The following is a 27,875-nucleotide window of genomic DNA, read 5'->3' on the forward strand; positions in this document are numbered from 1 at the left end:
GATTGTTTGAGAGAGGTTAGTTTGAGAAAGCATTTTATATTTTGAAGAATTTTAGACTATTCTTTTGGCCAAAGTTTCCTAAACTTAAGTAATTTTGTTGCCAACACTCTTTCTTGCCATATCTGAGTATGATCTCTGTTATTATTTACTTGATGCTTCCTTTATATTAACTTTAAATTAACTCATTTAGCTTTAAGCAATAACCATCAGTTTAGGATTAAAAATCTTTAATACACATTAAAATAATTACATGAAATGAAAAATGTCTTCTCCTGCCAAGGTACTTTTTATATGTCACCAAGAAACACTATATTTCATCAAATATAAGATGTTGTTAATTTTAAGATGTACCTTTTGATGTATCAGTAAGAAAAAGCCCTGCTAATTAAGCTGGAACACAATGCTTATCATATAGAAGTTCTTTTTTATGCTGATTATCATTCTTGTATTAACATAAAAAGGAACAGCCTTTTCTCATTCTTCTATAAATATTAAAAGGAAAGTATAAGTGAAGTACATTGGGTTGAGGTATTTGTAGACCTTCTGTTAAAAATCTGCTTTTGCATCACTTAAAAAATCACAGCTTCATTGAGATATTTCATATGCCATTATAATTCACCATTTTAAAGTATACAGTTCCCTGGGTTTAAAAAAAAAATCAATGTGTAATCATTATCACTATCTAATTTTAGAACATTTTATTACCTCAAAAAGAATACCCATACCATTTAGCATTCACTTCCCATTCCCTCCTCCTCCTTCTCTAGTCCCTGATGACACTAATCTACTTCTGTATTTATATTTTGTCAATCCTGGGCCTTTCATATAAATGTAATTATACAATTTGTGGCCTTGCATGTCTGGCTTCTTTCATTTTTCATGTTTTCAAGGTACATTCATTTTGTAGCATGTATCTGTATTTCATTCCTGTTTATGGCCAAAATACATTTCATTGTATGGTTATCCCACATTTTATTTATTCATTCATCAGTTAGTGGACAGTTTTCACTTTCTGGCTATTATAAATAATGCTGCTATGAACATTCACGTACAGGGTTTATGTGGCCATGTGTTTCTATTTCTCTTGGGTACATATCTAGGGGTGGAATTGCTGGATCAAATGATACCTGTATGTTTAACCATTTTGAGGAACTGCCAAACTGTTTTCTAAAGAGCCTCTACTCTTTTACAGACTCATCAGCAACTATTTCTCTACTTCTTTGCCATTAATTGTTGTGTCTGTCTTTTTGATTATAACCATCCTGGTAGATGTGCAATGGTATCTCATTGTGATTTTGATTTGCATTACTGTCATGGCTAATGATGTTGAGCATCTTTTCACTGTGGTTATTGGCCTTTTTGTATACCTTCTTTGGAGAAACTGTCTTCATGCCTTTTGCCCATTTAAAAATTGGATTATTTTTTTATTGTTGAGTTGTAAATATTCTTTATATATTTTGGGTACAAGTCCATTATCAGATGTATGATTTGCAGTTTTTTTCTTCAGTTCTGTGGATTGTCTTTTCACTTGGTGGTCCTTTGAAGCACAAGTTTTAAATATCTGTTTTTCTGCTTGTGTTTTTGATATCTAAGAAAAACATCACCTAAACATCATAAAGATTTACTCCTATGCTTTTTAAAAAGCATAATGTAGTTTTAGCTCTTAGTCTGTGATCCGTTTGGAGTTAATTTTTGCATATGGTGTGAGGTAGGTGTCCATTCTTTTACACGGGAATACCATTTTCCCAGAGCCATTTGTTAAAAAGACTCTTCTTTTCAACTGAATTGTTTTGAAAATCTTTTCAAAATTAATTGACCATAAATTTAAGGGTTTGATTCTGGATTCTTAATTTTATTTCATTGATTTATGTGTTCTTATGTCTGCATCATAACATTTTGATTACTGTTGCTTTGTATTAAATTTTGAAATTGGGAAATGTGAGTCCTCCAATTTTTTTCTTTTTCAATATTCGGGTATTCTGGGTTCCTTGCTTTTCTATGTGAATTTTAGAATCAGTCTGTCAATTTCTACAAAAAAATACTCAGCCATGATTTTGATAGAGATTGCTTTGAATGTTGTAGATTGATTTGGGAAATACTGCCATCTTAATGTTAACACCAGTGACATGGGATGTCTTTCCAGTCCTGCAGTGCAAGTCTTATTTAATTCCTTTCTCTGTTATGTAGTTGTCATTGTACAAGCCTTACACCTTTTTGAAATTCCGAAATATTTTGTAATTTTTTTGATGTGATCGTAAATGGAATTTTTAAATTTCATTTTCAGAATGTTCATTGAGAGTGTATAGAAGGATTGTTCATTGCTAGTGTATAGAAATGCAGTCAATTTTTTATATTAACTTTGTATTCTGCAACCCTGCTGGTTTATTCTAATTGTGTGTGTGTATTCTGCATCACGTTTTGAGTTTTATAGCATATCTTTCCTCACAGTATCACTTTTTGTGCCATCTTTAGCATTGGTGACAGTATTTCTTAAACTTCTTTATATAAGAAGATGTATAAGAATTGGTGCTGGGCCTCTATGGCAGGTTTATAGTTAAATATAGCAGATCTACTCTTGATTATCACTTTGGGAAGCCAACTGAACATGTCTGATTTATTATGTACCCTACCTTTTTCCACCACCATTTAGTTTCTGGAGGTATAATAGATGCCTAAAATATTAATTTTCTCCCCAGTGGTTGCTGACGCTGATAGTCTATGTTTTGATGCTGGTGCTCCTAGTGTATGCAATATGCATTGGTATTAAGGAATCCTTTGCTACTGCTGCCTGGCCAGTTAGTGACTGATTATAAGATACTATGAGTTGTGACACAGATCTACATTTCTTGAAGTTAAAAATGTGAAAATTATGTGTCCTTTAGTTAATGACTTCCTTAGCCAGTAAGACCCATTTGGAGTTCTTTAGGCAAAGGAATGAATGATTATAACAGATTTTCCTTACTGCAAATTGAAAGTGCATTAAATAAGCATTGGGGTTGGTGGCAGGAAGATCAGTTAGGAGTCTGTGGTAATCAGGCAAGTGACGCAGTGGTTATGAGAGATATTTTAGAGGTGATCTTTAAGGAAGAATTAGCAGGATTATGTGAGTATTTGGAGGATTAGGGAAGAGAGAGGAATCAAGGATAACAAATTTCTAGATTGAGATATGGTCAGATGGTAATAGCATTAACTGCTATAGGGAATACTGGAAGAAGAGGAGGAATTTGAAGAAAATGTCAATTTTGTTAAGGGTGCTGGGAGAATCCAGATTGGATGTTTTATAGGCAATTGAAAATAAGAGTCTGAAGCGCACGAGATTAGAATGGGGCTGGAGATAATTTAAAAATTGTCAACAGATAAAAATTAGGTGAAACATCAGGAGGACATGATTACTTAGGACAAGCAGAACATGTAGAACAAGAAGGGAGGGATCCCTAGGAACTTCAACATTTAAAGTGTTGGCAGAAGAGGAAAAATCAGTACAGAAGTGGGAGAAGAGTCACTTACCAGTGACAGATATCTCAGAAATGAAGGAAAGTGAATTTCAAGGAATAGTTCATGATCATAAGTTATTATGCAAAGATTAGGTACAGTGAGAACTGAAATTAGAGCATTGTTTGGTATTTGGTCACTTGGAGGTCTTTGTTGCAGTTATTAACAGTAATCAGGACAGTCAATTTGCGACAAATTAAATAGAGTATGCTTTTTTAAGTTTATTCGTGAAAAGAATGAGAAAAATGGAGAAATAATTTGTAAGGACTTTTGTTGCAGTTTTAAATTTTTTATTTTCGTTATCGCAGATTTGTTCCAAGGGAGAGTTGGAGATTTAAAATAAAGGAAAGGAGATAATTGATAAAGTAAAATGCTTTTTGTGAGATTTCTAATACTGAAGAGAAGAGCCATGGCCTCTTTAGAGAAGTGAATTAGGTAGATGCTTTTGTGGATAGATTTCAGGAAAAGGGGGTGGGGAGAAAGTTGAGGAATTTCATATTTGTAGTTTCTGTTTTCTCTAATATATAACCTAACCTTGTTGAGTGAAGGAGTTGAGTGCCCCAATAGACTTTCCACCAAGTTGCTTATTCTGAAGGTGTGTATGTAGCAGAAATGATTATAATCTTTTTTAAAAGTTCTTTATGCATTAATTATTTTGCACATATGGTTAGTTATAGCACCTAAGCTTTTTGAAAAAATATATAATTACCGGTTTTCTACTGATATCAAATTCCCCGAGGAGACTGAGTCTTAACCATTGAACTTACAGTTCTTTGAGGAGTGTCTCGCACATATACCACTTTGTTATTCCTTTGAGGTGTTTTTTGTTTTTTGTTTTTTTTTAGAATTACAGTTTATAATATTAAGATGCTTTAATCATATAGAAACAAAATAAACTGATTTTCATTGAGAAGAGATAGCATCATTTTCTCCTGTCCTTTCATTAGTTTAAGGTTCCTTCTTGGGTACTTGAAGCCCTCTATTGACAGTCTGCGACTTTTCGATAGCAGTTCATGAATTCTCCATTAGATAGAGGAGTAATTTATGCAGTTCTGTTTAAGAGCACTTAACCTTGTACTAAAAACATTTATACTAAATTTAAAAATAATCTCATAGTATGGTTTTGGATCCTAATGACATTACCTCTTAATCATGAATTGACATCAACAAATATGTGTTGGTTACCCATCTTGAACAGATGAACATAATTCATTCACTTATTTGTTCAACAAATATTGTTGAGGACCTTCTATGTGGGATAGTCTTGGATGCTACAGATAAAGTGTTGAACAACATAGACACTTTCACTGCCCTTGTGGAGTATGCAGTATGGAGGAGGGACACATACATGCAAAACAAGTAAACACACGGAATCACGAAATTTTTTGTTAAAACTGTTTAACCTGACTTTAATTATGAGGAAACAATAGGACAAATTCAGTATGTGTAGCATGCTACCAAGATAGCCGACTTCAAAAAATGTCTACTGTTTAGTAAAAACAATCAAAAACGAATACAGTTGAGGTTTAAGGAGCCAAGAGACATGACAAATACAAAGTGTGAACCTTGTATTTGTCATGTCTCTTATGTGGGTCCTAGTGTGGGTCCTAGATTCTGAAAAAAGCTTTAAAGAACATTTTGTATCATGTTGGAGAATTTGGACTATACATCAGATAATAATATTAATGTTAAATTTGCTTGTATAATAATGGTCTTGTGGCTGTATATTAGGAGGTTCATTGTTTTAAGGGGGTATACCTGATATTTACAAGCAAAATGATATCTGCAGCTTTCAAATGGATCAGCAAAAAAAATGTGTGTGGCAGGAGAGGGAGAGAAAGAACTAAAATATTGGTGAATATAGGTGAAGAGTACACTAATGATTATATTTGGCAAATGTAATTATAGATTACGATAGGTTCTTTAAAAGAACAAGCTTTCTCTGATAGAGAATACTGTAGAGTTCAACTACTTTGATATACTGCTTGTGGGGAGGGCAGTTTTGTAGGAGGTACAACATATATGAATATCTTGGGTGGGAAAAATCTTTGTTTTTGAAGACTTGAAAGGAGGCCTGTATGGCTGTATGTTGAGATGCCAAGGTGTAATACTTCTGTGGGAGGAGAAAACTAACATGTGATACTTTATTTGTAGCATTTTCAGCCTAATAAATACCTAATATCCCAGTTTTAGTGTTTGAACTATTTATAAAGTTCTTTTGTATTTATCTGCATGAGACTCTTAAATGCAGAGCTTTGAAAAAGTGAACTAGAGACAGTTGTCCTTGAGCTTTGTGTCAGTATCACGTAGCCAGTTATTTCTGTCTCAGGAAACTAAACAACGAAGCCAAACCATCTCTAGAAATGCATTTCATCACTGGTGGACTTGGTAGACTTAAATTAGGCCTATAAAAGCCTTGTGGCTAAATGTACTATGAACAAGAGGTAACTTGGTTTTACTGTTAAATCTGGGATGTAATCCAGCATTACTTGACTTTCTTTAGAACTTTAAGGAAGTGAGTTACAGTTTTTGTTGTTGCTGTTGTTGTTAGAGGGGCTAGTAGTCTCCATATATGGCATTGCTCTTAGGAGAAAATGAGATATGAATGCTCTTGAGAAAGTTAAACACTTTGTAGTAAGGTGAAGGTGTTTTTGAGCCTTTTTAAATCTCTGTTCTACTACCCATGATCCAGTTCATACTTTTAGGAGTTGGAACTTCTTAACTCTAGGACAGTTAATGGCTTGCAGCAAGAACACCTCAGTTCTATTATTTCTTCTTCTCTTAGGACCGAATTCTGCAGGATTATAATGAAATTCTAAACTTTCCATTCAGTTCATTTTTGCCTGAATAGTTTCATTTACTTATTGTAATCAACTTTACCAGCTCTGGACTTGAACGTGAATGTATGTATTTAACTCGACGTTAACTATGGTTTTTATGTATATTATTAGCATCGTTGGTTTTGGTGTTTTAAATCTGTAGTTACTTGCTGTCAGTAGATATGCATATGCAAGATAACTAATCCTCTCACAACTAATATGCCATCAGAGATATTCAAACTAATATTATTAGTGAGTATTAAAGTGTCATTGTGGAGACATTCTGTTTTCCATTTGCACATATAGTTAAGATGACTGGATATTGTGATGAAAAGGCTTAACCAATTGTCATTTTTTAAAAATCTGACATATTCTTGAAATCTCATACTGTCTCTAGATTTTTGGTATTTGCCATTCTGAAAACACTTGACATGTTAAAGTGTCGTTTATAATTTTTTAAAAAGTTACGCTTTTTATAGTTTATAAAAATATTTTTTATTAAAAAATACTATATACATGTGAAAGCCTACACACACAGAAATGTTCTATAAAACATATTTTATCCTAAAATTTAAGATATTTGAACATTTTCTGTAATTTCATGAAAAGAGCCAAAGCCGCACTTACTGAAACTGTATACACCTCTGTCGTTGATTGACTTGTTAGATGGCTATTTTTAATTCTCAAGGTCTCAGGCTGAACCTAAGATCTGGGTGGCGAATTTAGTTCTGCTTTCAATTTCAATCTTCAAGTGAGGTGAAATTAAGTACAGTTTTAGAAGAGCTTTTTAATTCTACATTTAAATGCAAGAACAAATTTTGAGCTGTGTAGTAGAACACGTGTGTTTGTTCATAGGATAGTGATAGTTTGTTGATAGATGGAGGATTTATTTTACTAGTATGTGTATAAGTAAGTATAGGCTTTCATTAATTTATTCAGGAGATAATTATTAAGAACCTACTTTGTGCCAGAGTATGAAAAGTTTTAGAGATTAGTGATGAACAGAATAGTTTCAGTTGTCATTTGAAATGCAAATTCCATTTGTTTACATGGAATTATTTAGGTCAGATTTCTAGAAAATTGTTTTATTCTGCTTTTAATATATGTTTTACAAAGAAGATTCGGAATTATCAGTGTGTGAAAGTAAGAGTAATTCTGTTAGAATATGAATATTTATGGTTACATTATTTTTCCTCTAGTTTCAACAACTTCTTCATTCTTGTAACCAGTAACTTGTATTAATGCTCAGATTTTTCCCACCTCAAAACCCCCTTTGACCTCCTTGAGCTAAGCTTCTGGAAGTAGTAAGCTAAACTCTTAAAGTGTTAGTCTTCAGGTCTAGACCCCATGTGCTCTGGCATTTGAACTCGGTGGTCATAGGTGACTTTGGGATTGTTAATTTCAATAAACAGTTTTTATTACTCATTTTATTTAATTACTTAATTGGGTACATCTGATATACTACTCCTTTTTCTTCATTGTTCTTTCTTATTTCTTTCTTTTTTTTTTTTTAATGCTATTCTTTATGGGTTGTCTTTTTATATTTCTGTGGCAACTTCTTTCTTAATAGGATTCTTTTGCTCATCATTAGAATAAGAGTTTTCCAAAGATTTTCAAGTTTGACTTTCATGAACTGTTAACTTTTTTTGGTGGGATAGGGTTAGTCTGCTGACATAGGCTTGCCACTTTTTTTTTTTTAAAGTAAGAATGTTATTAAAAACCACCACTTATCACCATCATTTTATGAAATAAAAGATACTTTAAGTCTGAGAAAGTGAGAATGATATTCTCTCAAAATGTGAAATGATCTGTTGAGTAATTTTAACTTAATTGAAAACTCAACACATTGTCCTTGTTTTTCTTGTTTTGCGCTGGTCTGTGGACTTAAATTACATTTGAGAACCACTGCCTTAAAACGGGTTTTTGAAGTGATTCAAGGGGAGGGAATGGGTAGTTCTTGTGGTCTAATTTTAGAGAAAAACTATAAAGTATGTTTTAACATATTAAAATCTCTGAGGTAATCACTCTGTGAAAAAGCCGCCCCTTCCCCTGTTTACTTGGTATTGGAACCGTTTTTACACATAACTATTAATCTGTAGAACTCTTGTTCTAGAGGATACCCTTTGAGAAACACTGCTATGGATGTAGATCTTACCAAGGATTTGTCTTCACTTTTATTGTTATCTACCTTTTAAAAGTTAATTTTTATTATTTATCAAGTTAAAGTAGTTGTAAAACTAAAAAACTTTTAACCAAAAGATGCAGTATCTTATTTTTTCCATCTATCCTTAGAGACAACTACTTTTAATTTTTAGCTATTTTTTCTTTATATTTCCGAATAAAATATCACCGTCTTGATTTATCAGTTTTAGACATTTTTTCCTGTAATGTTGGATGAGGAATTTCTCTCAGTCTCTTCCTTTCTTTCAGTATGTTTATGCAAAAAGTTCAAACCCTGTTTTCCTTTGTATGATTATATAAAAATTTACATATGAGCTACATACGATATGGCAGAATAAGGGTGACTTTTAAATGAGTTAATTCATGGAAAGTACTTTGAACAGTGTGAAATATTTGTTAGCTGCTATTTCTAGTGTTACTTTTATACAATTAGGTTTAAAAGTTGACTAATGAAAAAAGAAAATTTACTTAGTTTTCTTTGAACATTGAAATCTTCACACATCTTTTCCCTGTTCTATAAATTATCTTGCAGTGTAGTTTTCTACACTGTCAAATCTGTCATGTGATTATCAGTTACTTTTTTTTAAGAGGTACTGTTCTGGAGCTCTCTGCTCTTCTCTAATCTGGACTTGTTGCTCTCTAGACTTATAGCACAGGTGTTGTATTGGGGGCTGCTTTCACAGTTCCTTTTGCCCATGTGTTGTGTTGACTCCCTTGCACCCATGTTTGCCTTTTATTTTGTTAGCTCCTTCTTTTTGTTATCCTCTACCAAAGAAAGTGTGCTTGGTGATAAATCTTTATAGACTTTAATTGCATGAAGTGTACTTAATTTACCCTCAGTCTTGATTGATAATTTGGCTGGTTTTAATTTTTCACTCAAGACTTTTAAATGAATAGTTCCTATCTTCTAACTTCTGATATTAATCTGACAATGTCATTACTATCCTAGGTCCTTTGTAAGTTACTTTTTTTTTTTCCTAATTATAATCTCTTTATGCTAGATTTTCTTGGCACGGATCTTTTTCATTCAGTTTGCTAGATGCTCGCTTGGCCTTTTCAGTCTGCCAACTCCTGTTCTTCAGTTCTGAGATGTTTTCTTCTATTTTTTAAAAAATTTTCTTCCTACTTTTTTCCTATTTACTCTCTATTGTATGTACTTGCACTGGTCATATATTGGAAGATTGATCTTCTGATTTTATTATTTATTTTTGATTTATATTCTATTGAATTTTTTTATTCTGGCTATAATTTTATTTTGTAGTATTTGTTATTTTGTATAGTATCTGAATGGATGCACTTTTTCTCAGATTTCTGAGGATATAGTTTTTTAAGAAAAACTTTTTAAAGGTAAGAAGATGAAGCACAGATATAGATAACATAACATATATCATTGGGTTAATAAATTTTCGTAAGGTTGAAGCCGTTCTAACTCAGGTCAAGAAATAGAACATTGCTAGCCAACCCAGAAGCCCAAGTTTCAATCTTTCTGTTCTCACAAAGATAATTGCTATCCTGACTTTTATGGTAGTCAGTTTTTTTCTTTATAATTGAATTATACAACTGTATATCTTAAAGATTATAGTTTAATTTTGTTGATTTTAAAACGCATGTTTTAAATTTTTTCCACTAATGGGTTCCAACTTGCATCTTGCGTATTTTCTATCTGTGCTAAATAAACTTTTGGCCAAGCAACCAACTGGTTTGACCTGTAGATTTCCTGGCCTGAATTTGCTGATTACATCCTCACTGTGCAGTTAGACATTATTTCTCTGCATTTTCTATAAATTGGTGGCTAGATCTACAGGCTTATTAGATTTAGGTTTGCCTTTTTTTTTTTTTTCTTTTTCTTTTTTCTTTTGGCAAGACCACTTCATAGATGTGTGTTTTCCCATCAAGAAGCATATATAATATTTGATTGTTTCTCTTGTACTGATGCTCAATTCATAGATACATTTATTCAATAGGTGTTGGAAAATGGCAATTTAAAAATTCATTAGTTTATTTTTCATTTATTGTCTTGAATATATTTATAAAGAAAATTTAACCCCTATTTTCAGTAGATTGTTCATCTTTTCCCCTCTCTGTGCTTTGTGTTTCCCTGATTCAGTCCTTAAAATAATAAACTTTCCATCTTATGGAAATGTGACTTGGCAGTCCAACTGTCCTTTATTCAGATTTTTACATATTACTCCATTCTTTGTGCTACACCTAACCTTTGCCTTTTGATTCTGGTGCCTCCAGTGCTTTGGTCTTTTGAGGTCCTGTTGGACAGATAGATTTGTTTCTAATTGTTTTTTTCTGCTGAGCACTTAAGTTTAATTGTCTTCCTCATTTTACCTTTGTTTATTATTTTTTCAGTTGCTTTCTATTTTCATATTGTTTGGACTTTTACTTGTACTGTAGAATGTTTGAAGATAGTGTGTGTTTAAATTTTTTTTCTTGTTTTCGGGAGCACAGAAATCTTTGCTGTCTAAAACAGTAAATCCTTTTCATCCCATTTCTCTTCTCATTTCTGTCTAGGCTCAAAATACAATCAACACCTTCATGGCTTCCCAGATCTTTTCTTTCTGATTTTCTGAGCTGTGCATATTTTCAGCTGCTTTCCAGATTTCTTGATTAATCTTCCTGAGATGTTTGTCAGTTTAATCATTGTTTTCAAAGGACCAGTTTTTAGTGGTCTTTATTGTATATATTTTTTCTTTCATTGATTTCTTTTTTTAAAATTTTGCTTTCCTTGAGTTTATTTCCCTTTTTTCCCCTCTTCAACATGAGATAGGTACTTAAATTTATTAACTTTCAGTTTCCCTGCCCACCAGGGTCTGTATTCCATTTTTTATTAGTTGAAAGCTTACTCCAACTGATGAAATAAAAATGACAACTAAGACTTTCTTCATTTTAGTTCCTTTGTGGCTTTGCATCCATTACTGTACTTTTTTAAATTGAGGTATTATTGGCATATAATGTATTAGTGTTAGATATACAATAAGTTAATCCTTAATGTCCATTTCATTTAAAAAATTATTTCTTCATATAACGCCATGATTATTAAAAAAAAAAAAAAAAGATAAATGTATATAAACTAGGTTGCACAGAGCCCTACTGCCCAGGGCTTTTTATCCATTAAAACTTCTTCATGGCCTTAATTTAGGTTTTTGTTGTCATTGTAGTTCATAGATTATCACAGACTTATTGGAGTCTGTTTTTTCTTTCCTTTGCTTGTTTGTTTATTCATTCAGCCAGTATTGAGAACCTATTATGTGCTAGGTAATGGGAATATATAGCAGTGAACTAGGCAGACAGACAGACGAGGTCTCTACTTTAATAGAGCTTTTACAGCTTAGGCCTTTTTCGTTTGTCCAGTGTTGTCTTTGTCATTTTCTCTCTCTCATAATTTGAGCTATGACTTACTTGAAGTTTTGTTCTTAGAAAAGTGTATGTTGTCCTGGGACTTTGTGCCTTTGCTTGTGTCCTCGATGCTTATGAAACTCTCAAGTTCATCTGAGAAACTAGTACTTGTCCTTCAGGTTAAAAGCCGAGCACTCATGACTATTGACTGACCCTGCCTCTTGCTTCTGGATAGATTAGAAGGTATTTTCTTTTTCTGTCTATTCATTATAGGAATTGTGTTACACAAATTTTTTCTGTGCCAGCAGTATGGGTGTTTATTTCCCAAGTTCGGCTATAGTTCTTTGGTGTTACGTACTATATCATTCCATATTTGTTTCTCTTAACACCCATCATAGTATCTGGCACATAGCAAGCATTGAATAAGTTCTTGTTGAATGATGATAGCTATAGAGTTTAAAAATCATCATGTGTTTCTTAACTTTTATTGGACTCTTATTCAAAATGGTTTGGGTAGTAGACTGTTCTGGTTGGTTAAAGTGTTGAGGTTAATTAAAAAGTATATTTTGAGATACCAGTTTTTGTATATGTGCTGCCAAAGTGAGCACGAGATACCTGTTTTTGACTATAAGCAGTTAGTAGCTTGGGAGACAAAAGTGTGTAATAAACCTTATAATATAAGGCTGCAGTTTTGCATGTAAACCATTATAAATGGAAATTAAGATTCCAAGTTAGCCAGTTTATCATTTGTAATGTAACTTACTTGCAGTGTTCCTAATACTTATCTCTCACTATAATGGTTTCAGAATTTAACCTTGTGCTCTAATGAATGCATTTCTTCTCAGTATTGCCCAGCCTTGAAATTAAGATATCAGCTAATTCTGAGCCACTAGTAGCAACCCTTACCAGGGGTCCCAGCAAGGTGAGGGTGAGAGGATAACTCCTTCATTAATAGCCTAAGTGTTGCCTTTCCACCTCAATGCCTTAAGGCAGAGTTCACCACTATGTAAGTCCTGCATCACATACAAGGAGTTCCCATGCAAATTCTTATAACTTTAATTTTAAATATCTGTGGACAACTGAGGACCACTGAATAGTTGAGGAAAGCCTGGTACATGACAGGAGAGCCCAAGGTAAACAGGAGAAATTATTCCTAAACAGATAATAGAAAGGGTTTACTTGAGAGCTGAACAAGTATGACTAGAAGAAGACTTTGTGTCTGGACTCATAATTATGAAATTTGAAGACATCAAAGATAAAGGGAGATCCTAAAAACTTCCTGATGGAAAAATTCAGTAAACTACCAAGGAGTAAAAATCAGAGTGGCATCAGCTTTTTCAGCATCAGTGCTAATTATTGAATTTAATATAGGAATATCATCAGACTTCTGAGGGCAATTATTTTCAACATAAAATTCTGTATCTAGGAAACTATCAGTCAATTATGAAGGTAGGATTGAGAAAAGTTTTAGATACATAGAGGCTCAGAATATTTACATGCACACTTCCTTTTGTTGTAAACCCCTGCTCCAGCAAAAGAATATGTGATCCAGAGTACGCAGTGTAAGGAAACTTTTAAGATGAGAAGGCCTAGAGAGTAATCAATCCATATTGGTACAGGAACATGGAAAGTTCTAGAAGCAAGGGTTACCTGTGGAAAAAAGAAACGTTTGAAGTTATCCTTGACAATTAGAAACAAGGAGGCAATAAAGGGATGCATTAAACAATTTTGGGAAAATTAAAAAGTGAATGAGAAAAGATGTTTTCATACGATTATGTATTTAGTTTTGCAGTGATTAATATTTACAATTTTAAGTAAGTAAAACACTTTATTGATTTAATGAAAATAAGATTTGTACAGGATGGGAGTTGGTGATTAACATTTTTTTATGATAAGTCAGATCTGAAATTGATCAGAGAAGAGAGATGTAAGCACATTATTTAGAAATATGGCAGTACTTCCCAGAAGAAATAGCTGAGAGTTAAAAAAGTACCAGCCTCTGCTGAGCAGGACCTGGATGTGGGAAAGCATGGATGGGGAACTCTTGCAATTCATTTTAATCCTTTCTGTACTACTTGATTTAATAAATAAAACCAAGAGAGCATCAAATCTGAACTTGGTGGGTGGACCTGAATCAGGAAAGGAGCCTTAAGAAGGAGGGTCTAGCTGTATTCTTTACCAAGATCTTGGGCCCTGAAGATAGGGACCTTGACTGTCGAGAAGGAAAAATAATTAACCTGAAAGTGAATTGAATTTCTTGATATTTCATCCACCACTTATTGAGAAATTATACTATATTAAATCCTTAACCCATGTTTTTTAATATTAGGCTGGTAGTAATCCTCAGAGATTATCTCAGACGGATGAAATAAACTCTCATGGTCTCACAAGTAGTATTCAGATAATTTCCTTGTCAGCTGGGGGATAAAATTGGAGGAATGGGTGGGGAAGGAAAAAAGCCACAGTATTTGAATTACGCATCCAATTCCCAAGTTCTTAAGTCAGGGTCCTATTTATTGTGAAAATAGTGGACCAAGAAGGAAGAAGTGGCTCGAACCTTTGGTCCCCACTTACTTTCAAGGGAGTAAACCTCCTTGTCCAGACAGTCTCTTTCAAGACGGATATCAGTAGCAGTGATGAGAAGATACTTCTCTAATAATAACTGTATTATAGGTAGAAGAAATCTGTATAAGTGAGTTGTCAAATAGTAAAAGCAGGTAGCAAGTAGTGATAGTAGTAGTGACTATTGAAATAAGATTTGCTACTCTGCTATTCTTACTACTCTTATCACCTGTATTGTGTACTGTGAGGAATGGATGTATTGAGTCAAATCTTATTAACATTGGAAAAAGTGTATATCATCCCAAGTCTGTGATCTGGATATGTCCGGTTTCCCTAGTCCTCAGATTCCCAACTTTAATTTACCAAATAAGAGTAATTTACCCATCATCTTAACATACCTACTTTAATACATTTAATATATGCCCTGCATATATGTATTCTTATAAAATATATAGTGTTATATGTGCATGTTTTCAGTTTGCATAAATAATGTGCTGTAAATTTTGTTCTTTTTTTATCAACACATTTACAAGATTTTTCCATGTTGAATGTATGCTCCACTTTCAAGGTCAAAATAGTAAGTCTACATTTTCTAATTAGATGTCAGGCTTTACATTTTGCTTTTATGTCTTTAATCCATCTGGAGTTCATTTTTTTTTTCCCCCGTATATTGTGAATTAGGGATACAGTTTTTTCTCCATTTAAGTGAGCCAGTTTCCCAAATACTGTTTACTAAATAATACATTTTTTTCTGTATTGATTTATGGTATCACTTTCATCATTTAACAACTTCCTATAAATGAATCTGTTTTGGCGATACCTATTCTGTTGCATTGCTTTTATTGTCTGTTCCTTTTTTCCTGCAACAGTTTTTCTCTGGAATATGTCACAGTATCTGGTAGGGGGTAAGTTTTCTCTTTGTTCTTCCTTTTAAAAGTTGACTAGATGTTCGATGGACTTTAGATTTTCTTATTAATTTTATAAAATGTTTGACCTCAGAAAATCCTGCTGGAATTAATTGGAATTTCATTGAACTTATATGCTAAACATTATCTACGAAAAACATTGAAATTTAACTTGCATCAACCCCTTTGGGAGAAGCAAGAGTATTCTAGATGTTCATAATATCCTATAAAATGAAAAGGTATGGACTAGAGGTTTAGTGGGTGTTGAAAAGAGCAGGGAACATCTTACATAACCCAACAGAGGTAGAGAGTGCAGAGCTTAAGAAAAGGTCATGCGAGCCAACCTTTTTGTTTGTTTTGGTTTCCTTTTAAAATTTTCCCTGGTCTGACTTATTAAACAGGAGAGGCAGCCTAACCTGGATCCAAGAGGAGAGATACAGCTTTGTAGCTACTGATTAGAGTCAACTGAGTACACAGATACTGATTCCCTCAATCAAAAAGTCTGTTTGTTATGGCACTTTTACAGTGTATAAACTGGGGAAATCTTTCTAACATGTATAATAAAATATTATTTATAATATATAAGATGCTCTTGAAAATCATTATGAAAAAGATTAATATTTCAGTTTAAAAACAACATCAGCTGCAGTTTTTAGAAGACGTACAAATCGTTGACAAATTATGAAAAAAATGCTTCTCTAATAATAGAAATATAGATAGAAATCGTGCATATGTGTGTTGTTGTGTTGTCAAGTAGCAAAAAGGTAATACTCCCTCTTGGTAAAGGTGTGGGCCATCAAGTCTACTCTGATAGTCAGTGAGAGTGTTAATTGGTTTTTTAAAAATACATTTGATGATATATCACATTAAAATATATACATAATATGGGTTGGGGGAGTATGGAGGTGTTTAAGTGAAGCAATATTGGCCATGACATGATAACTGAAACTGGATGGAGAATACCTGATGGTCTGTTATATTTGTTTTGTCTACCTTTATATGTTTATACTTTTTACAATAAAAGGAAAAAAATGTATATATTCTTTGGTATAGTAATTATTCTTTATGAATTTATCCTATATAGTAGATGTAACACTTAAAAATAAAATGTAAAAGGATGAACTTTATATTATTGCTTGTAATAGTAAAACATTGGAAATATCTTTAATGTTTTTTAGTTGGGTAATTGCTGGAAAGCAGCTTAGCAGTTGATGAGATTATCTTATATAATTTTATTTTATACTTATACAGATGGACATTACATTGTCCAACACATTGTGTGAGAAAAGTTGTAGAACAGTATATAATTTACTTTTTGTTAAAACATTTATATATGAATTATATATGTATATATAGTATTTACAGAAGAAAAATCAGGAGATTAACAGTTATTTTATGGGAGAGGATAGCATGGGGAATTTTCATGTTTGACTATTTCTATATACTTTTGCAATCAGAAAGGAAATAATAAATTCTAAAATTAGAAAAATTAATTTGGCTTCTAATAAAGGTCACATTCTGGAGAGGAGGAATGTTAACAGTGACATTAATGAGAGAAAAAAAACCTTAAGGGGGAAAATATACAGTATTTATTCTAGTTATGTTTTGAGTTGGGGTATTATAGGTCATTTATCCTTTTCTTTCTTGCTTTGTTTTCTGTAAAATTTCTTTGGGCAGAGAAATTTTACAAGAGGATAATACTTTTACAAATATGTTTATTAATACAGTTTTATATTTGAATTTTGTTCTTCATGTTCATATGGATAAAGAATTGGTGTGTATTTGCCTTAGAATATGAATTAGAATCTTTTGTTCACTCTGAGCAAAACTGAGATTATTTTGTGCAGTTATTTTTAGAAGAAATGTAACTTTTTTAATAAAAATTTTTTCTTTTCAATTATAGTTGGCATATAATACTATATTAGTTTCATTTGTACATCATAGTAATTAGACGTCTAAATAACTCACAAAGTGATCACCCGAATAAATCTAGCACCCCTCTGACACCGTACATAGTTATTCCAATATTATTGGCTATATTTCTTATGCTATACTTTTTCTATGACTGTTAGTAACTACCAATTTGACTTATTAATCCCCTTCCCACTTTTCACCCCTCCCTCAATACCCTCCCACTTTCCATCTGGTAACCCTCAAAATGTTCTCAGTGTCTATGAGTTTGTTTCTGTTTATTTTGTTCTTTAGATTCCACATATATATGCAATCATATGCCATTTGTTTTCCTCTATCCGATTTACTCCACTCAGCACTACCTTGTAGATCTGTCATGCAATATCTTTTCCCATCCCCTTATTTTTAGTCTGTGAGTATCTTTTAATCTGAAGTGAGTCTCTTGTAGGCAGCATGTGTAAGGGTCTTGTTTTCTTATCCATTCAGCCACCCTCTCTATTGATTGGAGCACTTAATTCTTGTTACTGCTTGTTAATAGATATATAGTCATTACCATTCTTTATTCGTATTTTTGCTACATATTTTTTCTTCTTAAAGAAGTCCCTCCAACATTTCCTGTAATGCTGGCTTGGTGATGATGAACTCCTTTAGCTTTTCTTGTCTGGGAAGCTCTTTATTTGTCCTTCGACTCTAAATTAGATAGCTTTGCTAGATAAAGTATTCTTGGTTGTAGATCCTGGGTTTTCATCACTTTGAATATTTTGTGCCAAGCCCTTCTGTCCTACAAAGTTTCTTTTGAGAAATCAGCTGCCAGTCTTATGGGTGCTCCCTTGTAGGTAACTAACTGCTTTTCTCTTGCTGCTTTTAAGACTCTCTCTTTATATTTAATCTTTGGTACTTTAATTATAATGTGTCTTGGTGTGGGCCTCTTTGGGTTCATTTTTTTGGGGGACTGGAATTCTATGTCTATTTCCTTTACCAGGTTAGGGAAATTTTCCATCATTATTTCTTCAACTAGGTTTTCAGCTTCTTGCTCTTCTTCTCCTGATACCCCATGATGTGAATATTCTTATGTTTGTTGTTATCCCATAGGCTCCTTATATTGTCTTTATTATTTTGAATTATTTTTCTTTTGCCGTTCTGATTGGTGTTCCCTGCTACCCCATTCTCTATATTGGTGATTCGATCCTCCGCTTCGTCCACTCTGTTGATTTCCTTTAATATATTCTTCATCTCAGATATTATATTCTTCATTTCTTACTGGTTTCCTTTTATAATTTCCATTTCCATTGTTATGTTTTTTATCTCTTTGTTAAAGTTCTCATTTGACTTCATGTACTCTTCCCATAAGTTCCTTGAGCATCCTTATAACCAGTGTTTTGAACTCTACATCTGGTATATTGCTTGTCTCCATTTTGGTGAATTATTTTTCTGAGGCTTTGTTTTTTTCTTTTAAGTGGGACATGTTTCTTTGTCTCCCATTTTGGCTGCTTCCTTGTGTCTGTTTCTATGTATTAGGTAGGGCTCCTAAGTCTCTCAGTCTTAGTAGAGTGACCTTATGTAGTAGGTGTGCTCTGGGACCCCTTGGCACAGACCTGAGAAGGGTCTAGCTGCAGGCCAAGTTCAGCTTCAGCCTGTGCACCTCTGGGGCCACCTTGTAAGGGTCACCAACCAGTCCATATATGGCTCCTACCTGCACTGAGCTTTATAGGTGCCTCGAGGGGTCAAGTCCGAGGCTGGCTGCTGCTAGTGCAGGGCTTGGGGCTGCTCAGCAGGCTGGGATGGGGGAGGACTCAACAAAGGAACAATGGCTACTAATACACCTCTGTCTGGGAACAAACTGCCCCTCCAGCCCTTGCCCTGAAGCCCAACAGCTCACTGCCTCCCCATATGTCCCTCGCAACCCTTGAGCAGCTGCCCCAGCCTGGAGCTCAGGGCAAGTGAGTCCGACAGTGAGTAAGGCCTGGCACGAGCCCTTTAAGAGGGCGGTCTTTGCTTCTTGCTGCCCTCCATCTCACTCAGCCTCAACTTCTGATGGTTTTCATAGCCAGAAGTTGTGGGGATCTCTTTTCCTGGCACTGGAACCCCGACCTGTGGAGCTCAGTGTGTGGCCCGGACTCTTTGCTCCTCACGGGTGAAGGGGCTTTGCAGACAAGATAACCCTCCTGATTATCAGTAGCCACTCGCTGTTGTGGTACTGGGCTGTTTCACAGCTCTGCCTCGTCTTTCATTTTGAGGTGACCTGTTATTTGAGGTGACCTAGTTGTAGGGCTTATGTTCAGCCAGACCTCCGGTAACTTTGCCTACTGGTTGCTTTGTAGTTTGTTACAATTTTGGTGTGGTTGCTAGAGGAGGCATGTACAGCCTTTACCTTCTACGCCATCTTGAATCTCTAAGTTTAACTCTAAATTTTTCTTGAATTAAACTTGAACTTTATAAATTCCATATAAACTTTATAAATTCTACACCAAGCATTGAGGGTACATCTGTGAATAAGAGTAAGACACATTCCCTGTTTTTGATGTTATAGTGTTTGGCTGGGAAATGGTGTTATGTGTTGCAGTGGGCCCAAGAATGAACAGGGAAGACTAGTGGAGACAGTTCCAGTATGTATAACTTTGCCCCAGAAGTTCGTGAATGGGAGGAAATAAATAAGAACACAAGGAATCAAGGGAATTTTAGTTTTCTCTTTTTTCTACAAATTCTTGAAAGATATTAAGCATAGTTGAATGCTAATGGAAAGATGCCAGTAGAAAGATTTACTAAGGGCTGGCTCTGGTCTATAATTGTATAACCTTGGTCAAGTTATTATTAAACTATGTTTCTACAGTTACAGATCTTTCTATGTAAAAAGAGATCTGTGAAATCTTCATCTGTAAAAATGTCTCCATAGCATTGTTTCGGATATTAAATTACCTTTGTTCCCCTGCCACAGTAAATGGCTCTTAAAAGAGGCTCAAAAATGATTTGTGAATGAATAAATAAGCAAAATGCTAATGCTTATGTAGGGTTGAACATATAGTAAGCATTCTGTAACTTCCCTCAAGAGATTTGGCTATGAATGGAGGGACAAAATAAGGAGATGGTAGTGAGAGGTGGCATAAGGAGTCAAGGGTAACTATTATTGGATTAGTTATCATTAAAACACACTACACCAGAAATATTAGGATATGCAGGGCAGAAAAACTAGGAGATGGAAAAGTGAAAAAATAGTATCTTATGATCTAAGGGCATGCTGTGCAGTAGGAGTAATACAGTGGAGAGTAAAATGGAGGCAGACCTTGCCATCATGAAAAAGGGAGTGAATTTATTGAAGCAATAGCAGAGTATATGAAACTATCTGGGCACGTTTGCAATTTTGATTTTTGTACATTCTTCCTCTCTAGAATTGGAAGAGTCTAGGTCCTCCTGGTTGTCACCCTGGCATTCTAGTGAGGTCATTCCTCACGTGTAATTAGTTATGTTGCTCAGGCTTTGGGTAGTTTCTTTAACTTAAGGGAAGCAAAATCCCTCGTGACCACTGGAATTATAGCTTTTTAGAAAGTTGCTTGCTGTTAAGAGTCATTTTTATACTTTGATTTGAAGGCATAAAATTGTTTCATTGTCTAGAAAAAGAAGATTCTCAGCCTGGCATTGAGCATTCCTGCTGATAAAATTCGTCGTAGTGACTCATCTTTAATTTTTACTTATCTCTAGCATCCATTTTGTCAGACTTTTAAACCTTTTAACTCCTCTAAACATACTACTAAAGTGACTTCTCCTCACAGCTGACTCTGGCAATAGTAGATGGCAATATATATTCCTTTATTTAGAGCCTTGGTTCTCAGATTCTTTCAGGGGATCTGCAAGGTCAAAACTGTTTTCATGATAATACTAAGATGTTACTCTCCTTTACCACTTTGTTAGCATTTCTATCAATAATGTAAAAATGATGTTTGTACAGACTGCTCTTGCCTTAGCGTGAAACTAGGGAGTGGCATCAGATTGTACCTAGTATTCTTCATTGTTGAGCACTCACAGTAAATACACATACTTACATATACCACATGCATGCACACACAAAAAATTCTATTTTACTTAAGAACATTCTTGACAAAACAGTAAAAATTATTTTCACTAAATCTTAACCTTGAGTTTAGGTATTAAATATGTGTAATGAAATAAGAATAAGAAGTATACATAACATGTTTATACTAATGCTTGAGTTGCCAGCTGAACTGGCAGCTTTTTCATAGAACACTATTTTTACTTGAAACGGTGGCTAACTTGCGTATATGGCAGATACTTCCTTAAAGTGACATACTTCACTTATATTTACTTTATTATTTACCTTCATTATTACTTTATTATTTCTTAAGTAAAATAGAATATTATTTTAGTTTTCTTCATTTGTTCCCATGGGTTGGAATTATCATCTGGTGTTATTTCTATTCAGTTTTGTTTCCATCACCTCTTTTGTGCTGCTATTGTCAAATATATTACATTTCTATATGTTATAGGCCTAATGATACCATTATATGTGTATTGTTTTATATACTTACATTAAAGGAAATGCACATTTTTACTGTATTTTATAATTAACTACTTTTACCAGTGTACTTTGTTTTCTTGTGTGTGTGTGTGTATTTAAATTTTCACCTTGGTTTACTTGCTTTCAACCTTATAAGAACTTCCTTGTATTTCTTGTAAGATGCTCTGCTAGCAACAAATTCTCTCAGTTTTGTTTATCTGGAGTATATTTTTGAAAGACAGTTTCGCTGGATATGATTCTTGGATTCTTGGTTGACAATTTTTTTCTTTCAGCATTTTGAATATGTCATCTCACTGCCTTTTGGCCTTCATTGTTTCTGATGAGAAATTAATGTTACAGGGTTTCATGTACATGATGAATAATTTTCTCATTGCTTTCAAGATTTTCTCTTTGTCTTTTAGCATTTTTACTGTGGTGTGTCTGGGTATAAATATCTTTGACTTTATTCTACTTGGAATTTGTTAAGCTTTTTGGATGTGTAGATTAATGTTTTCCAGCAAATTTAGGGAGGTACCAGATATCTTTAAAAGACATATTTTTCAAACTAAAACACTATACCCTTTAAACACTAACTCCTCATGCCTCACTCTTTTCAGTCCCTGGCAACCGTCATTCATCTCTGTCTCTATGAATTTTACTACTTTAGTTACATCATATAAACGGAATTGTACAATATTTGTCCTTTTTGTCTGGTTTATTTTGCTTAGCATAATGTCTTCAAGGTTCATCCATGTTGTACCTTATGATAGAATTTTCCAGAATTTGTCTTCTTAGGTATTGAAATTAGATAGTCCCAATTCCTAGATATTGAAACATTTTTTTCTTCCCCACTTGTCTTATTTTTACTTAACTTTTATGATACTTTTGAATTATTGTCTATCTAGTTTTACATATTATATGTTTAGTTAGTAAACATATTATAAAAATTGGGAATGTGAAACAAAAAGAATACTGTTACCTTAAAGAAGGTTGATGGTGGTATGCTATGCTGTTTATGGAATGACTGATACATAAATTATAATATTAGAGTATGTAATTTTGGGGTCTTTTTAACAAAAGTAAAATGATCTTTGAAATTTGTTCTCATTTGATTATGATTTTATGAAATTGGTGATTCTCAATTTTAATTTTAAATTCTCTGTGTGCATATATGAGAAACTGTGATAACATTCCCATCAATAAACAAGGATCAATTCAAGAGTGATTCTATGTAGAGAGATCATGACTATATCCCCAAAGAGTTGAAAATACTCAGGTACCCCAAAATCACTGATTAGTGTGTTTTAGCTACATGTGGCATAATCATTTATGTACTCTTTCAAGTGCTTATGACACTGTGATATGTAGCTTCTTTTAGTTTTTCTAAACCCAGTTATGCGATTCAAGGCATCCTTTGCTCATGACCATGGCGGCTTGCCTACTTCAACTTAGAGCTGTCATTTTAATGATAGCTGCCCTTCATATATTATCTTGGAGTGGTTGCTGAATCTTGGCCTCACCTAGGGTAGGCACTGAGCGAATATTGAGAACTGCTATCATTTTGCTTTAAACTTATTTGTTTCTGGAGAGTATTTGTGATTTTAAGTACTTGTTATATTTTCCCTCAAGTTAAGTTTTTTAATAAATCAAAAATTTTAATTAATATGCAAATCATATCATTGGTATAAAATAGGCTCTCCAAGTAAGTTAACTTTATATATGGTTATCTTTTATTTCCTAAACAGAGACTCTACAGGGGCAGGTAATTCACTGGTCCACAAGCGGTCTCCTTTACGTCGAAACCAAAAGACCCCAACATCCTTGACCAAGCTGTCTTTACAGGATGGACATAAAGTCAAAAAGCCAGCATGTAAATTTGAAGAAGGTCAGGATGTCCTAGCTAGATGGTCAGATGGCTTGTTTTATCTTGGAACTATCAAAAAGGCAAGTTACCTGCGTATATCTTTTGCTTTTTTGCAGTAAACTTTTAATAATCTTGAATTTAAATTTAGCTTCATGTTTTTCATTTTAAAATAAATCACAAATATTCTTCTATTTCAGATAAACATATTGAAACAGAGCTGCTTCATCATATTTGAAGACAGTTCTAAATCCTGGGTTCTCTGGAAGGACATTCAAACAGGCAGGTGCTACTATTTCTCTTGAACATGACTTATACTAAAATTTGATTTTTTTCAGTTTGTTATTTTTGAGTGTTGTCTGTTTGGCAGTGTATTAAGATAACTCAATCACTTTTGAGGGGAGACAAAAAAAATTAATGTTCTCTTCATAGTTTTCAGGCAGTTATAATCTATATTAAAGACCATAGAAGAACAAGACTCACTCTATTAGGGTATAGAGGTAGACTAGAAGACAGATGTGTTATTGATACATGCCTATAAACTATTGTTGGGACCCTTCTAAGAACTTAGAAGAAAAATTTTAGTCTCTAATATGAGTAACACTTTGAGCTTCATCATAACTGTTACTTGCTTATATTAGTACAAAGTAATGTAGATAGCTAATAGGTTTTGAGAACATACTATTTGTCAGATGTTTTGAGGAATTAAGACATATTAAATGAGCTTAGGGTATTAGAACTATTCATTAAAAAGAATGGTTTGAAATTACTATTTAATTATGTTTTTTTTATGTTTATATGGGAAAATGAGCATATATTGGGTGCATGTAAAAATTAGTAGAGGTATACCATGGTTTGGTTATAGGTATGTTTCTTGTAATGCTTTCCATTTTCACAAACCTTTGAATCTGCTAAATAAAGGTGTTTTTTCCCCAGGTATCTCTTTCATTGAAAATGCTTTATTTATAAAAAATTATGAACATTAAAAATATGAGTTGTTAGCTTGCACAGTAAAGCACCTCTTTCGGTTTTCCTTTTACAGAGTTAATAGCCTGCACTAAGACTTGTGTTTTATATTTCCTCTTGTAGAAAGGATATGTAAATTCTCTTTCCCTAAAGGGTGGATACTTTTCTAAAGTATTTAGTGATTGGGTTTTGTATTTCAATCCCAAGTGCAACTATATGATAGGTTACTGCCATGTTTGTATTATGTTTTGAATCTGAAATTGACAGGTCAGTGAGAAAAGGGAGAGGAAGAGGATAGGATATCTTCAACAGTAGTGATGTTGAACAGATCTTATTCTGCTTACAAAATTATCCCTTTTTTAGTCTGAAACACGAAAAAAAGAAGAAAATCAGTGATACATCTGTTTAAGAAGTTGTTGTGAAAGTGAGGGTCCTGTCCAACACATGCCTCACCCAGTATATCAGTTAGTGGTCTGTGGTGGTTCTTTCCTCAATGGCTGCTTTGACTATCCTTAGAATTACAAAGGAGTGCTCCTTGGCCATTTAACTCTTTGTTAACACCCAGAAAGTTAGCACACATGTAACTTGGAGTTGCTATGGAATGAGCAAGTGAACCTGAAAACTGCATTATGACATTTCAGTGTGGAGAGTAGCTTTTGTAGTTTTCTTCCTATAAGAAACCTGCTAATAATAGATACTTCAAAATAATTTAATAAATTTGGGTAATTTCACTCGTCTAGTAAGATTTCTTTGAAAAGTTTGTCATGTATAGTCATGTTAGTAGTCAAATGTGCATTACAACAAGGAGGTAACATATTAAAACCACGACATGATTTTAAAAGGATTTTTAGCCTTAACACCTATTTTGGATATTACTTTAACAGTTGTATTAAATGCATAAAAATGTTTCATACTCTTTACATAGCAAACTCACTTTTAGCAGTTCACACAAAAGAAATAATTCAAAAGTAAAAAAATTAGATGAAATATACATACTGTAGCTTTAACAAAAACTTTGGTATATTGAAGATGAAATGGCTAGGACTTTATAGTCAGTTGGATTTAGAGTAAGGGAAATTGTAGAAGGCCACTAAGAAACACAGAAAATGCTTGTAAACTTGATGTATTTGGATTTCACAAATAAAGGCATTCCTTAGGATTGTTTTCTGAGGTAAACACATTGTTGAATCAGCACCTGCTTTTCTGAGGAACTGCCTTCCCCTACACCAGTTCATATGGTTGCAGTGGGTGTCAAATCAGGCACCTACCCCAATCTAAGGCTATATATAGGTCCTTTTCCAGGGAATTGCAGATTTGGACTGAAAGGTCCCAGGTTCAATCTGGTTGGTCTCCTCCTGACTAAAGCCATAAACTTAGAAGGCCATGTCCAGTCAACTGTGCAAAGACGTAAACAAAGCCTGGGAAAAGAGGAGGCTAGAGAGGACAAGAGACCAAATCAGTAAACAAGGGAAAATGTAAGAAATGAACAAACAAAATTTGGTAACCTATATGTTAAGAACAGAGGCATAATAAAGTAAATTTGGTTCTTTTCACTGGATAGAATATTATGTTGTTATTAAAAGTTATCATTTTGAAAATTAAGGTATGAAAATGCTTTTGATAGAAGAAGTATTACGTAGTATTGTAATACTACATAATGAAAGGAAGGATCTCACAGTGGAGAGAATATAGACTTTGGCTTATCTAGGTTTGAATGCTAGCCTTGATACTTTCTGACAGAGTCCTTGGGTTAATTACTTTATCTTTCTGAGCCTCATTTCTTCTTTTTAAATAGAATACTGATCTAATAAGTTATAGAATTAAACAAAAGAATATATGTCAAGAGCCTGACAATGCTTGGCCCATAGCACAAAATTATAAATTTTTATTGTTGCTATATGAATAAAGCATGTGTATTAGTATTTTATATTGAAATCTCTGAGAATATCAGAAATAATTGTGTTAGAGTGATAAAATCACATTCTAAATTTTGTAGGATAAATTTGTTTTTAGAATAAAAAATGTTTTAGTAAAAAATGTTTAAGGAAAAAAAACGATTTACTTATTCAAATAAAAAGGTATGATTTAATAATTGTAGAGCCCCCGAGCTTTTGTTACAGTGGGATTTTATTAGGGTGCATTATTGGGCACCATATTTCCAGATTTCAGAAGCTGGAGATTAAATCATTGGTGTTCAGCCTGTTTCATACATTAGTAAATATAAAGAAATGTTCCATGTCCAGAGAGAAAGGGGTCAATGATATATCTTTCTTGCCCTTTTTCTTTAGTCTCATGATGTTAGGCAGTGTAGAGTGAGTGAACACATGTACATGGGTAGATCTGTGTTCCAGAGAGTAGTTTAAGTGTTCACAAAACATCCTCTCCCCTCACCCTTCAGGAGAATATTAGAAGTGAATGATAAGGGATCCTGTTGTTTAAATTGAAAGCAGTTTAAATTTTTCCCTGTTCCAAAAAGCAGGTTAAATTATTACTATAAACAGACATCTTAGGTTAAAGGTGGGAAGAATACAGATAGGGAACAGAGAAATAACATTTTGTATATTATACTTTGCCTTGAAAAGAAATCATGATTTAGTGAAAAAGCATCGCCAGTACGGGCTACTCACTGAGTCAAATAGTACTTTTGTGATATGCAGTACTTCTTTATTATGATTGTCTTTTTAGTGTATATTTTAAATATTTCAGGAGCCACTGGAAGTGGGGAAATGGTCTGTACAATATGTCAAGAAGAGTATTCAGAAGCTCCCAATGAAATGGTTATATGTGATAAGTGCGGCCAAGGTAACCATTGATTTCTTTTAATTTTGTGGGAAAGTTTTGTTACATACGTAATGCCCTGTTGAAGATTAATGATTAAAAATACTTTACATTGGTAATCGAAGCTGTTACAATTTATTTATTCATTAGTTGTAATTATATTAATGTAGGAAAAGAGAATATTAAAATGCCTTCTTGAAATTGTGGTATTTATTAATAAAATAGAATTTGCTTTATGCTTTTTTTGATATTAAGGATATCATCAGTTGTGTCACACACCTCATATTGATTCCAGTGTGATTGATTCAGATGAAAAATGGCTCTGTCGACAGTGTGTTTTTGCAACAACAACAAAGGTATCTTTTAAGTGTTTTGGGCTGAAGCCCTAAATGGAATTTGTAAGGCACTATCAACATAATGACTGTATACGTTTGAAAGTTTGAATGAAATGAGCAATCAATGCTGGGTAGAAGAAGGTACTGCTTATTGTTTTACTAATGAGGCATAAGTGACTTGCAGCTATTCTTGCACTTACTTTCTGATAG

The 27,875-nt window shown here is 33.5% G+C and overlaps 1 protein-coding gene across 4 annotated transcripts in view; it reads left to right on the top strand.

Moving 5' to 3' along the window:
- MTF2 (metal response element binding transcription factor 2) overlaps positions 1-27,875 on the top strand; it is a 60,622-nt gene that overhangs the window by 11,411 nt on the left and 21,336 nt on the right. For 2 of the 4 annotated variants that reach the window (XM_011355659.2, XM_023528115.1), the window contains exons 2-5: positions 23,471-23,669; positions 23,787-23,868; positions 27,259-27,354; positions 27,586-27,686. In XM_011355659.2, coding sequence (XP_011353961.1) covers positions 23,471-23,669; positions 23,787-23,868; positions 27,259-27,354; positions 27,586-27,686 — 478 coding nt within the window. The remainder of the gene's footprint in view (positions 1-23,470; positions 23,670-23,786; positions 23,869-27,258; positions 27,355-27,585; positions 27,687-27,875) is intronic. The other 2 variants (XM_011355660.2, XM_023528116.1) reach the window with 2 other exon arrangements.

The sequence above is a fragment of the Pteropus vampyrus genome, unplaced genomic scaffold, assembly GCF_000151845.1.
Source record: "Pteropus vampyrus isolate Shadow unplaced genomic scaffold, Pvam_2.0 Scaffold22, whole genome shotgun sequence".
NCBI classification, from domain to species: Eukaryota; Metazoa; Chordata; class Mammalia; order Chiroptera; family Pteropodidae; genus Pteropus; species Pteropus vampyrus.